This window comes from Pinus tabuliformis, chromosome 1_2, assembly GCF_031772625.1.
Source record: "Pinus tabuliformis cultivar Carrire ecotype Pingquan chromosome 1_2, CPIR1, whole genome shotgun sequence".
NCBI classification, from domain to species: domain Eukaryota; kingdom Viridiplantae; phylum Streptophyta; class Pinopsida; order Pinales; family Pinaceae; genus Pinus; species Pinus tabuliformis.
This window is the reverse complement of record NC_142298.1, coordinates 71,774,011-71,789,308: the sequence shown is the minus strand read 5'-3', so window position 1 is coordinate 71,789,308 and position 15,298 is coordinate 71,774,011. Positions and strand designations below refer to the sequence as shown.

The 15,298-nt window shown below is 42.0% G+C and overlaps 1 protein-coding gene across 1 annotated transcript in view; it reads left to right on the top strand.

The window, feature by feature from the left end:
- Positions 1 to 15,298, top strand: part of LOC149204474 (uncharacterized) — a 325,325-nt gene that overhangs the window by 215,417 nt on the left and 94,610 nt on the right. Inside the window, exon 9 of the mRNA XM_089397135.1 lies at positions 9,962 to 10,040. Within this exon, the coding sequence (XP_089253261.1) occupies positions 9,962 to 10,040 (79 nt within the window). The remainder of the gene's footprint in view (positions 1 to 9,961; positions 10,041 to 15,298) is intronic.

Here is a 15,298-nt window from a genome sequence, read left to right as displayed (position 1 = left end):
TCTCCACCAGCGATACGATTTCCCCTCCAAGGCAATTCGAATTGCCCAATGCGTTTTCCCATGTGGGTGGCCCCCACCTTCCACTAGCAAACTAATCCACCCTTCATTTCGCCTAAGTCCCTAAGTGAAAATTGCTTGGGTCGTTTACTTAACAAAATTTTGTACAAAATTGGGGAGAGACCAAAACCTGTTACAAATTTATTTGGGAAGGGACATGACAGTTCTCCCCTCCCAAATGTTGCTTGCCCTCAAGCAACTTCAACGTTGGGTGCTCCAGAATGTGCTCACCCTCCCAGGTGGCATCCTCATCCGGCAGGTTCTTCCAATGCACCAAAAACTCCCTAATGGTCTTGCTCCTCAGCTTCCTCTCTCGTCTCTCCAAAATGGCCTCAGGCTCCAAAACCAAATGACCCTCATCATCCAATGGGGGTAACTACATTGCTGCTGTCACCTGTTGTCTCAACACCTTTTTAAGGCATGAGACATGGATTATGTTGTGAATCCTGCTCCCCGGAGGCAACTCCAGCTCGTAGGCCACCTCCCCAACTCATTTGACTACCCTATATGGCCCATAAAAACGGGGTTGTAGCTTCTCGCCCCCCTTCTACTTCAATGTGGATTGTTTGTATGGCTGTAACCAAAGGTACACTAAATCCCCTTCCTCGAAATGCCTCTCAGTTCAGTGCTTATCTGCGTACATCTACTGGTTTTGCACTGTCACTAAGTTATCCTTGAGAGCCTCGAGGATGTCTTAGCTCTCTAGGATCCAATCTTTGGCCTTTGGGGCCCAGCTATCTCCAAAACCGTCAACAAAAGATAATGCATCATAACCATACAAGGCACGGAAAGGAGTCATACCGATGGACATGTGATGGGTGGTGTTGTAGCAATACTCACCCAAGTGCAACCACCCAATCCAAGCCCTCTGCTGCCCTGTCAGGTAGTTCCTCAAGTACCCCTCTAGCCACTGATTAACTCGCTCGGTCTGGCCATCTGTCTAGGGGTGGTAGCTCGTGCTAGGAGTGAGCTTAGTACCAACCAACTTGAAGAGCTCCTGCCAGAAGCCTCCCATGAACCTGCTATCTCGGTCACTCACTATGTTCTTAGGAAGCCCGTGTAACCGAAAGACCTACCTCAAGAACAACTTTGCAACCTGTGAAGCCGAATTTCGGGTAGGGATGGCAAAAAAGTGGGCATACTTGGTCAACCGATAAACCACTACGTAGATGCAATCCTTGCCCTGTAGTGTGGGGAGTCCCATGATGAAGTCCGTGGAGATACTCTCCCAATTCCCCTCAGGGATGGGAAGCGGTTGTAATAATCCTGCAGGATGAATTAGCTCCCCTTTGTTCCTCTGACATGGGCCACACTCCTGTATGTGTCTCAACACGTCCCCCTTGAGGCCCTTCCATGTGAAATGCTCTCGGACTGCCTTGTATGTTTTCCTAAACCCCTAATGCCCTAACAATGGCGAGTCATGTGTTGCCTGGAGCACTCTCTCCCTCAACTGCGAGTTGGGAACCAGAAATATGCGCCCCTTGTAGTAGATGACCTCGTCCATCACCTGGTAGTGCTCATTTGCGTGGGTACCCTCCAGAATCTCGCATGCCCTCCTGTACTTAGAATACTCTACCAATAACTGGGCCTTCCAATCATGGCAAATGCTCATGAGTGATAGGTCGCGGGTCCCCTGGATAGGGCATCAACCACCCCATTGTGTTTCTCTCGCACATACTCTATGTCGAAATCATAAGCCTGCACCATGTTGACCTATCTCTGTTGTCTGTCGTTAAGGCTCTGCTGCCCCATGAAGTGACGAAGACTGTTGTGATTAGTCTTCACCCAGAACCTATTATCCACCAAATACTATTGGAACTTGGCCAAGGCATGCATAATGGCCAGCATCTCCTTGTCATATATAGCATATGACCTCTCATGGGGTAAAAGATTTCGACTCTCGAAAGCAATGGGGTGCCCATCCTAACATTGTACTGCTCCAACTCCCTCCTTGGATGCATCACACTCCACGGTGAAGGGTTGGGAAAGTCCGGAAGTGCCAATACTAGACAATTGCTCATCACCTCCTTAAGGCGGTCAAAAGCTATCTGTGCTCAATCTGTCCATGCGAAAGCCCCTTTCTTTGTCAAATCCGTGAGGGGAGCTGTTAGCTATGTGCAGATGCCCAAGAAGCCCCTAAGCGCTATCACATCTCTGGGAACAGGCCAATCACGGATAGCTCGTATCTTCTCCTCATGGACCTTCACCCCATCTGTGCCAATGATATGCCCCAAGTAGAGCATCTTGGTCAGGCCAAACTCACACTTGGACAACTTGGCATAGAACTATTGTTCCTCCAAAATACGCAACACCTCCTCCAAGTGCTGGAGATGCTCCTCCCATGTCCTGCTATATATCAATATGTCATTGAAGAAAACCAATACAAATCTCCTCAACTGCCTCCGGAACACATGGTTCATACATGACTGAAAGGTAGTCGGGGCATTGGTCAACCCAAATGGCATGACTAGGAACTCGAAGTGCCCATAGTGGCATCAAAAAGTTGTCTTGGGGATGTCCTGATCCCTCACTCTGATCTGATGGTACCCCGAACATAGACCTATCTTAGAGAAGTACTTGGCTGCTCTAAGCTCATCCATCAACTCATCGATGCGGGGTATGGGGTATCAGTTCTTCAATGTCTTCCTGTTGAGGGCTCGGTAGTCAATGCACATGCGCAAGGTTCCATCCTTCTTCTTCACCAACACCACTGAAGAAGCAAAGGAACTGGAACTTGGCCTGATGTGGCCTAATGCCAACAAGTCATTGATGTCCCGCTCAATCTCGTCCTTATAAGCCTTAGGATGCCTATAGGGGGTGGTAATCACTGCCTGCACCCCAGACTCCAACTCGATGGTGTGCTCGAATCTCCTATCTAGTGGCTGCCCTGGTGGGATATCTCCAAATACCACTGAGTACCTGTCTAACAAAGCCTGTATGTCTGGAGGTGGTGGTTGGGCCTGCCCTCCAACCTCTAAAACCCTCAGCTCCACTGCCCATGCTATGTCTCCATGTCGCAGATTTGCCTCCATCCTATCCGTTGAGATTGTCTATAGTGGATACGAATGCATGCCTCTAAGGACCACTGATTTGTCATCCGGGTCAGTGAACTCCATCTCCAATTTCTTCCAATCAGTGGTAACTTGCCCAAGGGAGTACAACCACTAGACACCCATCACCACATTGGTGTCTGGCACATCGACCACAGAAATGGTCTGTCATAGAGTAGTTCCCCATGGCTAATGTCAAAGTGGGCACATACAGAGTGCATTGCATGGTACGTTCACTCGTCACCAAGACTGAAAAACCCTCAAACTCGATCGTGGTGAGGCCCCTCCTCTGAACCAACTAGGCATCTATGAAGTTGTGGGTAGCCCCACTGTCAACTAAGACTGACACCCACTGCCCCTGTATCGTGCCTCTGATCCTCAATGTCAGAAATATGGGGACCCTGCATAAAGAAGCAAGGACTCCCTCGGATGGGGCAAAGGATGCCCCCCCTTGTGGAGGTGTTGGTGGTGGTCCCCTCTTTGCTCACTGTCTCCCACACCACATTCTTGCTCCACCTCGTCCTCCTGGTCACTATCTGAGAAAACCTCAATGTAATGTGCTTTGCCAGTTGTGCAGTGATGGCCTGGTGCCCAGGGCTCCCGACAAGTAAAGCACAACTTCCTCCTCCCGAGGTTCTTCTGTGTCTCATTATCTAGCTGCCCCTGTCCCTGGGTGGTTCTCTGTGGTGGGCGTCTAGTGTCATTCCCCTTTTGGGGGAAGGGGGTACGTGCAGGAAAAGGTGCTCGTGTCTTGGGGATGCCCCCCCTGTAAGTCTCTGGCACACATAATTGCTTCCTGTAGCATGGAGGGTCTACGTGACTTCACCAGTCCACGCAGGGGCTCGAGCAAGCCCTCTATGAAGGTGTATAACCTCCGAGCATCTGATAGGTCTAGCACCATCACTGAAACTCTCAAGAACTCTGATATGTATTGTTCTGGGTTGCCTGTTTGTCAGAGTTGGGTTAGCTCCCTGAAGTGAGCCTTTGGATCCCTCTAGTCAAAGCGCTCCCCCACCCACTTGGTGAAATCCTCATATGAAGTCACATTGGCATGCCTCAGGGTATCCAAGCCATGAAACCACCAGTCATGGGCTTCCCCTCCATGTGCAATGTGGTCATCTTGATGGTTTCTAGCTCCGTCATCCAGTTAAGATGGAAATAAGTGTCCATCTTCACAACCCAGGCCCGAGCAATGCACTTGGCAGTGCCATCGTACGTGGGGAAGTACATCCTCCCTATCGTCCTCTGCAACTCATAGCTTTGTGTGCCATGTCCTCCATAACCCTTACTCTTCTCATTCTGCTTGAGCTTGTAGAAATCTCTAAAAGAGAGTGCTTCCCTAAAGTCTGCACCCATGGACTGCCATTCTCTGAAGTGTTCTCCCATCTGTGAAGGGTCTTCGGCCCCTGCTGGTTCAACCTGTGCCAAAGGCACGAAAGAGGGTAGTGTAGCTCGAGTTGGCCCACTCGCTGATGGAGGTTGTGCTGTGGGTGAAGGATGGTCGAATTGTTGAGAGGCCCCCGAAGTCTCCCCAAATAGGAATCCCCTTAGGGTGGTTCTCTCCCGGTTCTGCATTTTGATCTCTTCTAGCATTTCCTTCTACCCCTTTGCTAGATCGTTCAGAGCCTTCAAGAGGCTATCAAAGGCTATCTTCTCACTTCTCTTGGGGTCGCCCATGTCTTCCTCTACTATTACTGCCTTTTCCCTATCCTTAGTGTCTGGAGTGATCTCCAGCTCTCTTTCTTTGCTTCGGTACCTCTGTCTCCTGTATGTAATGTTCTATTGGTCCCCTTCTCTCATAGGAGAAACTCCCCATGGCTAAGCCATGATCTGCACTCTGATACCATTGTAATGTTCATAACTAGGAAATTTAATGATAAACAAGGCAAACAGACAAACCAACAATCAGAAATCAGAAGCAATCAGCATACACCCATGAAAACCCTGGAAATAGAGAACTTCTGAGCCATTTTATTAAATCATCATGGGAAAATACAACAGTGAAAGGAATGGTGCACCTGGGCTTGTCTCCAAGGACAAGCGTGACAAAACCCAGGTGATCAAATGATGATTTGAGCACTGCACAACTGCTGCGCCATAACTAATCCACGCCACCCAGAAACTGGGTTTTCTGCTGGAAAGGAAGTGCTGGAATCACTGCCTCCCGTGCTCAGAAAATTATGAAACTCCAGTTCCCTGATCCTCAGCAAAAACCCACCAAAACCCATGAAGGGTTTGGCCTAGTTCAGACTCTTGAAATTCAACCCCCAAGGAGCCCGTCCTCCTACTTGAGCTGGCAAACTCGGCCTGTCTTAATGATGTTGGGAAAGCTCTCCAAAACTGCCCCAAATCACCAAGATGTGATCCCTTATGAATTTCCTCCCTTCCCTGATGTGATCCCGGTGTTGTGGCTCTCTCCCTCAATGCCCACGTGATGCCCAATCTGGCCCTCTGCACAGTCCTCCAAGGTTGAGTTTCGAACTGCCCAATTGTTGCACCCACCTGCTCCAAAACTCCTCCCCAAGGCTGGCCTCCTGATATCCTTCAACTCTCCAAGTTTCTCTGGCAAGTGCTGGCCCAATGAAGCTTTGATCACAACTGTGTGTTCCCTTCTTTGCTGGCCAAAAAATATGCACTGCTAGTTTTTGGATTGAGTGTGCTGGCTATGAATCTTCCCCGGTGCTCCTCAAGGTGCTCTGAAAATGCCTTCTAGGGTGGCACTCATAGTCCCTCGAAGGTAAGGTTGAATCTCCCACTTGAGAGATTTGTGGCTAAACAGCGAGTTGACTCGGCTAAGCAGCTCAACAAATAGTCAAGTGATTTCGATGTGCAAGTATGAATGAATCCACTTGTGAGGATCTCTTCCTCTTTATAACTTCGTGGGCCTCCCTTTTCCTCATGTGGGCCCCTCCACCAGCCATACGATTTCCCATCCAAGGCAAATTCGAATTGCCCAATGCGTTTTCCCATGTGGGTGGCCCCCACCTTCCACTAGCAAATTAATCCAGCCTTCATTTCTCCTAAGTCCCTAAGTCAAAATTGCTTGGGTTCTTAACAAAATTTTGTACAAAAGTGGGGAGAGACCAAAACCTATTACAAATTTATTTGGGAAGGAACATGACAAAATATAAAACATAAAATGTAAATGAATGTCAAATAATTTCACCTGAAAATGATCTATCTCAATCATCCTAATATATATATATATATATATATATAGATATAGATATATATATGAAGTACAAAACCATGGGCGAAAACTAATAGATTAAATAAATATAAAGTAAAAAACCATCAACTATAACCAAACCATGGGTGATAACACTTTTCTCAAAAGTTACTTTAACACAATCAAATCTAGTGACTAAAAATGAATGGTTTAGTAAGTTATAGACTCAAGTGATATTTATATATAATATTTAATTTAATAAAAATTAAAAAATTCATAATTTAATAATATTTTTAAAATCAATTAAGATTAATAAAAAATAACTAATATTAATGTAGGGTAGTTAAATTTGACCATCAAAATTTAACATAGTAATAAATTTATTATACAAATTATGTGTGTGGTCCATTAAAATAATTAATATAAAATATAATTATATATATTAATGATTTAATAAATGCAAATATTTGTGTATGAGAGACTCATTAAACATTTGATAATAATTATAATAAATAATGTGTATGAAAATGTCCATCTCAATTTATAAGTAAAATTAAAAAATTAAAAATAAATAATCAAGAATTAAACACTAATTTATAAATGGATTAATAATTAAAGATTATAATATTTTTTATCAAGATTATGAATCAAGTTCAGGTAGTCTAATTACTAAATGAAATGGTTCTATTTGAAGCATTTTTCTGGTCAATTTTACTCAAAATCCAATACAAATTTTTAAAAGTCATATTTTTAGGTTGTTTAATTTGTGAATATCAAGTGTCTTGAGGGTTTTTCAGGTTGCAAATTCCATTTATGCATTCAAAAGTGTTACAAGAAATCACAATCTTGCTAGAAATTGTATTGTTGAATTTCAGCCAAAAAGTCATTTCATCTATTAGTTAGACTATGCTAGATTAAGTTTAAGATAATAATTAATTTTTATTAATTTACAAGTTTAAATTTCAACAATTAAAAATTAATAATTAAATAAATAGTAAATAAATATTTATTATTTTTTTTTCAAAATTTTCAACATAAATTACTATTGATATATTATAATTTATATTAATTTATCAAAATAATATTTAGAAAACAAACCCCTAACATTTTATATCAAGTATTTTTGAGACATGAAATAAAAACTATAAATTATATTATTTTTAAAACTAACCTAGCTCCATCTTAACTCTAGATCTACCAAGTGTTGAGAGGGATCAAATCTCTTGAGATACAAACCTTTTTTAAAGTGAAAACATATTTGATCCCTCTTGGTGTGATATTCCTAAGCAATTTTGCTAAGTAAATGATCATTTTTGCCAAATTTGAAGTTTTTACATCTTATACTTAGGAAAGTGGGTGAGGAGGACCCCACTTAGCACTTTTGGACTCAAGAAGGCCCCAACATAAGAAAAAGAGGCAAATCGAATTCCTAGTGGAAGGTGGGGGCCACCCCAAGAGGAATATGCACGCCTTGGAGGAAACACACTTGTGGAGAGAGAGGGCGAAGATGGGGTCGATGTATGGAGCCCACATGGAGAGAGAGAGCTCAATGATAAATAGGAGGAGACATCATTTGGGGCTTTTTGATCATTTGACAAACAAACTCTCTTATACGCTTGAGTTGTTGAGCCAAGTCTATGAAGTGTTGTTCAACACACAAGATTTCCGTGGGGAGATCTCAACTCCTCCTTCGGTGGACTTCGAGTGCCACCCTAGGAGATTCGAGCTACTTTGGAGCAAACTGGGCGCAGAAAGGGACCATGCACTCTTGTGGGGAGAGAGCTTACGGGCAAAGATGATTCCTAGAATTTAGGGGAATATTCCCTTGGTATTTAATAGCATTTTTGCAATGTATCGTTGGGCAGATAGGGTGACCATTCTTCAGGCCAAATTTCTCATTGTTGGGCATGCGCAGTGGTGGTTTAACTGGTCCTGTGCAGTCACTTGAGGAGGGCATTCGTTGTGGAGGCTTGACTGGGAGTTTGGGGTTGAGTTTTGTTAGGATGCACGAGGATTATTGGGAGGTCTTCTCAGTGATTTTGGAGGGCTTTTATAGCAGATTCTCAGGTAATGTGAATTACCCAACTGGAGGAGAAACTCACACTAATTGGTGGTAATTTCAGAAGGTTGGAACTAAGCCCAACCCTTTTTGGGTCTTTATGGGTTTGATGTGGAGAGCCCAAGGTTAATTTTATAGAATTTTTTGAGCACTCTAGATGGGTCAAACAATTGTCTCTTTCTAGCCAACAGTTACAGATTTCCAGAGCCAATGCTGAGCTTAAAGAGGAATTACTTTCCAGCATTCGGACAACACATTTTCTCAACTGCGGTTTGTCTAGCTTGCTCTAGCAAACCTAGGTGCACATATTTCATACATATATTGTATATTCCTCTTGATAATAAAATGGCTAAGCTTGGCACAGTTTTTGGCTAAAATTAGGGTGTCCAATTGCATGTTGAACTTTTGTGTTCCATGTGGTGTTCTTGTTTTAATTATCACTGTTAATTCTTAGTAGGAATATTACACTCGGTGCTTGGTAGATCCAGAGTTAAGATGGATCTAGGTTGGTGTAATAATAATATAGACAAATCCTCAATGATTGTGGGCCAAAGGCATTTATGAACCTCTTCCAAGTTAGAGGGGCTCAACTTAATGGGTAAAGATTATACTTATATCGAGAACAAAAAATTGATGGCTTCAATGTATGTGAGTCATATGGAAACCTCCTCACATGATTTATAAATAAATTTATCCACACCATGTCATGTGCCATATAAAATTGCATGAGGTAAGGAAAGAGGTCGACGTCTTTAAAGTATGATTTGTGAACATATATGCCATGACATCATCCCCATCTTTAAGTCATGAGTTAAAAGTAATGAAATAAGCTAATGCATTAAATGAATTAATCAAGGGAGTGGCCTCATCATTAAAATAATGTCATATGTAACTTGTCCTTTAACATATATTCCTTCACCATGGTCAAGGTGCAAAAGTGGGTGGCCCCTTTCAAACAAACTTGCCTACTCATATGTGAAAAGCACATGCGCTAGTGTTAGGATGACAATATCAACACCAAAAAGCATCCCACAACTATCAATGAAGCCATAAACTCCTTACCCTGAAGCTCCATCAATCAGAGATATCCAATCATGAAGAGAAAACACAACACCAAGACAATCCATCACATAAGCCACTTCTCATCTCATGCTACTAGTATCCAACCCTTGGGGGATAGAGCCATCATACATGAACTAATGTGTAACATTACATGCAAGACCATGAAGAGGTACGGAAATCTATAAGAGCCTGATCTAGAAATCATCAATCTACTCAACCTAAAAATGCATCACCTCCAAGAAAAAGAGGTCTATACCTCAAGTCCATTGTAGCCCTATATGATGTCTTGAAACCCTGTGATGTGATGAATATCACAAATTTCCCTCTCATATAATATGAGGGGTAGCAATATCCTTTGACTTAAATGTGCATGATCCTTATTAGAAGTTATGTGATGTTATAATATTAAGTTGTTTATTGACTGATGATTTATATCATATGAGAAGTTTTTAGAGCACTTTTGTTTGTTTCATATGATTCAAAATGACAGTGTTTCATTGCCAGAATTTTATAAATGTTGTTGATTCATAAGGTTCTATTAATTGACCATCTGATTGTTTACAGGGGCATAGTGAGAGAATTTTAAATTGGATAATCCCTTCGCTTGGACTCGTATTCTTCGGAATTTTACTTGAAACATTGGGTGAGTTCTTAATAATTACATAGGCATGACAGTTGATGTCAAAACAAAATATCGGTTTCGTGATTTAATTCCTGTTCAATTTACCATGTCTACATCGTTTAGTTTCAATTCAATTTACCATGTCCACTATGTTACTTGAAATTGTTAATTGTTTTATACCAGATCTGATTTATTTTACTTCAACAATTTTATTAAAAACCAAGAAATTATTTATCTCAAATAATTCTGAAATTGCTACTAAAACAAAGACATTGGTATATTAACTCAGAAATAAAATGCAGCAGAAGTAAACTGGGGAAATAATCACACTACCACAGCAAATTTGTAACCAAAAAAATATTCCTTCATATTAAATTTCTAAGGAAAATTTGGTCCTAGACCCACAGAGAATACACAGAAAAATGCAACTACTGTGAACCTGAAACTCGGCCCCACTGGGAAAAATCAGCCTCAAGGAAATCAGCCCCTGGAAATCAGCAGTACTGAAGAAGCGTGCCTTTGGAAAAAATTTCCTCCCTCACTAGCAATTCAACCCCTTTTTTTCCCTTGTACGACCTTTGCGCACTTTAGTAATTCGGCCTTTGGATATTTCAGCCCTTCTCCAATAATTTAGTCCTCCTCTTCAGCTAAGTCAGCCTCTCTCTCCCTAGCTTCGACTTTGCTGAATTTTTCTTTGGAAATTCCTGCTACAATTCTTCTCACTTCTCTTTAGTCTAACAAAGCCTTTCGCTCTTTAAAAAATCGCTTCCTCAACAATTGTGTCTTCATCTCCCTTACGCTTATTTTATAATCTCATTAAGCCAAAATCCTTAACCTCAATCTCCTGAGTGATGAATGGCTAGATTTAAATCCTAAGCCTCACTTGAGATCAACAATTGAGATTATATCTAAGTCACTTAAATAATTTTATTATTTATCCTCAGAGCTTTTGCCTAATAGTCCACAATAATTAATTAATTAGTTATTGTACTTTTTCTAAGTTAACCTTGGGAAAAAAATCATAAAATCACTTACTCTACAAAGAAAGCACCTAAAGAAGCAATTAGATATCTTCTACATGCTAAGACACCAAGACAATGTAGAATACCTTTTGAGGTTGCAAAATCAACATTCCTTCCTAGCAAGAAAGGGATTCTCCACCACCCCCAGCGTGTCTCTGTAAAACATGTTAGTTTTTAATACCCAACTAGATAGACGTTTCGGGCGAAATGTGATATATATATATATATATATATATATATATATATGTATTTTTTTTACAAATAAGTTAATAATGCATCTTGCAAGAAAAAAAAAGAATGAGACACATAAATGACATTTTAGAAGGAAAACTCAGTCTATGTTAACTCGCATAGATGATTACATGATTCAAAATCCAAAATTATCCTTTATAAATGAGGTTGTACATCCAAGATTCAAAAACGAGCCTTTATACGCTCCCTCTCAACTAGGAAGAATTCCACCTGCCAATATTTGTTCATCAATCAACATGCCATTCAAGTGTCATCACGTATCATCACTGATCATCTCTGTCATGTAGTCGTCATGCCCTGACCATCTCAGGTATCTCATCATCACAAATCATCAATGTACATCTCGATCTCTCCCTTGCTTTTTCTTGCTTATCTCATGATTGTTCCTGCTCATATGCTAAACATCCTCAAATCTAAAAGAAGAAGAATTTGTCATCTGACTATGGTCTGAAATATCTATTAGTGAGCTACTACCCAAAATCTCATCATCTATCATCATCGAAGAGCATATCATCAGGGAGCATGTCTCCACCTGCAAACCGATTACAATGAGGAAGGTCCTAATGGACACTCTTACCTCATGTCCATGACAGTGGGGAAGGTCCTATGGGACACTCTCACCCCATGTCGAGCAATAGGATATCCAAACACACAGGGGAGCACATCTCAACCCTGGGATCACATCGAGGAGCTCAATCTCAACCCGGAACCGCATAAGGTTATCTCAACCCATCATATTGCCTATTGATCTTCCCATCAGACACTGAATAGTCATGTGGTAGAACACTTGCATCATAATCGACTTGGTTTGTACACCCCAAGTACACTCTCAACCCATTGGCAAATAAGGAGCGGTATTCCCAACAAGCTCTGCTTGTGGGTATGATGCCAACTTGTGTGTACTCTACAAAGACCAGACAGGGGAGCAACATTCTCCGACACTATGAAGATAGGGGAGCAACATCTCCACCCTTATGGGTAACAGATAGGGGTCATACCCTATTGTCTAGAGTTCCCTCAACCACAGGAGCCCACTATCTCAATTCGTCACCTTGGGATCTTAGACAGGGAGGAAGAGTTGGCTCAGTGTCCTTAATCAGCGTTGCTCTCATCATACTCAAATCTGGTATCTGCTTGTCTCAATTGCAACTCTTTCCTGTTCATACAGGACATCAAATCAAATATCATATTAGATCATAAATAATCATATAAATCACAAAAGGATACCACAATCATCCTCCCTCTCAAGGAGGTGTCAATCACAAGCCTAAGGTTATCTCGAACAGCTACACTGACTCAATATATGAAAGTATCTCAGTCCCAACTATATAAATGGGATTCTATGTCATTGGAATGTATCCATGTCATATTCAGATCTTGATCAAACAGATCTCTAAGGAGCTTCTTCATCCTGCCACACAGCTAGCCATGCTAGCAACATCATACTTAATCTCGGTCGAGTATGAAGCTATGGACCTTTCATCAATAATATCATGGCAAATCTCATATTAAGGCAACACTCATATATGCTCATCAACAATAATATCTAGCAGCGACAATACATCCATGTAGTCACATATCATAGGATAAATATCTCATGCCCTAAAATAGATCATCTCATGAAAATATCCCAAAAGGGTGCTTGATGGAAACTCTATGTGAGTGAAGTGGCCCAATCAAAAAATTATTCAGGTTCTATGTACATCACATATATATATATATATGGGGACAGATGTTCAAAAATGGAATATCAACACTTCAATCAACTATCGCTTGCCAAATCAAATACAACATCTTGTAATTCAATTGGAGTATCCAAGGATTTGCATTTTCATCATTCAAAATCATTTTTCAATAGCTTCGCAATATAGAATTTCTTTCTCAAATTCTAGAAATCGATTCATCATGCCATGATACATCATTTCGAGCTTCAGAAGCCATCTCCCTCTTACTTAGGTCATCAGTGTTGATTTCGGGTAGCATTGGATGTGATTTAGCCATGAAAATTGGTGGAGAGGCTAAAGCACGAGTTCTCCAACACCCAGAAATGGTTTGGACAGATTGTACCCGATTTGGGAGATATTAAAATAATTAATATTTTTAATGGAGTTCCTAAGTCTAAACTTAGGAAAAATAAATTAATGGGTATTAATATAAAACTAGGTTAATAGGTTCCAAAATTCATGGATCAAGCCAAATCTAATCTTAGCTGTTCATTAGAGATGTAATCCCAGCCATTGAAGGACCAACAAAAAAAGTATAAGAAGAGGCTTGAGGGTCAGTTGGAGAATACACTAGAGTGATCAGTCATTCATTTTGCTAGAGCGGGGTTGTTAAGCAAAGTTGAATCAGTGATCAGTAGCGAGAGGCAGTGAGTACGAGGCAGAGATGTAGAGACAATACTAAGAGACCAATGTAGAAGCAGAGAGAACAAAAGCAGCAGCCAGTCCAGGCCACGCAGAGCCCAGCAGAGACAGCACAGAGGCCAGAGGGACTGTGTCATCCATGCAGAGGTTGCTGGAGTGACACAGAGGGTCCCAGAGGCTGTGTAGTGCCTTAGAGGGCTGACACAGAGGCCAGAAGGGCCAGTGTTGAGCTTCAGTTGTGCCGGAGAGGGTTTTGTGGGACAGGTTTTCTAAATACCTATTTCCGGATATAGAGGTATCGTCGCCATGTATTTTTCTCTGTTGGGTGAGCCGGTTAGTAACCCAATTGTACTCAAATAGACTGCATAATAATATAACCCTCTGAATAGCTGCACCGGTTTTCCCGCATTGGGTTTTTCTGGGGACATTTGTCCAAAAATAACGGTGTCACTTGTGTGCTTGTTTTCTTTCATTTGATGATCTGTAGATTTTGTGACTGTATTGTGTTTATTTCGGTATTTAAATGTATTAAATAACTTGTTTGAATTTAAACAAGTAGAAGAAATAAACCAGTAGAATACAAATTAATTTTCTAACGAATAGACTTAGAAAATTCAACATGGCATCAGAGGGTGGTTGCAGATCACAGGAAAACTGAAGGCATCAACTGAGTAGAGGATTTGCAGCAGAATCAGCTGTCCCAAGTGACAGTAGTTGATCCTTGCAAAAGCAACAGAGGAAGGGTTGATGCATAGGGACTGCGTCATCAGTCTGGGCTAGAGAGAGGCCAATGCAGACGCTGAGGAGCATAGAGGCCAGGAGGGCTGGCACAGTTGGCTGAGGGAGTTGTTTTGCCGATGCCGGGATTGCGTAGAGCCGAGAGGCTCAGTCCTTAAGTTGTTGGGGCGAAGGAAGCTATGGGCAATTTGCGGGAGTGAAGCTGGTGGGGTACTGTGGTTAGAACAATACCTAACAGGGCAAGACCAAGGTAGAGGGAGTTGCCGCCTAGGCGGATTTCTAGCCAAGGAATCCGGATTAGTGTTGCAGTTGCACAAACGATCAGAGAAGAGCAACTTGACAATTGGTAAAAGGATTTCCAGGAGGGAAATCGGGACTCAAAGGGAGTCCAAAAGAGAACTTCGAGACGGGAAGTAGAGAGACTCAGTAGGAGTCCAACCGAGAACTTCCAGACGGGAAATAGAGACTCAGCAGGAGTCGAACCAAGAACTTCCAGACAGGAAGTAGAGAGACTCAGCAGGAGTCGAACAGAGAACTTCCAAGTGGGAAGTAGAGAGACTCAGAGGAGTCGACAAAAGAGCAACGAGATGGTCATGAATGGACTGAGAGATTAGGACAGGCTGGACAGAGTGTCCAACTTTGTGGTCTGGAAGGAAAGGAACTTGTCCAGTCTAGATAGACATCGTATCAAGGGCTTCGCCTTGAGAGTGATGGCTATCCTACTTGACTTGGTAGCTAATGAAAGGTACGAGGAGGCAATGGCTAAGGCAAAGTGCATCATCCTTGATGGGGTCAAGGATCATGTTGTACCACATATTGCCGAGAAGGAAACGACAAAGGAGATGTGGGACACTTTGAAGACATTGTACCAGCATACTTCTGTGCAGAGGAAGATGCTTCT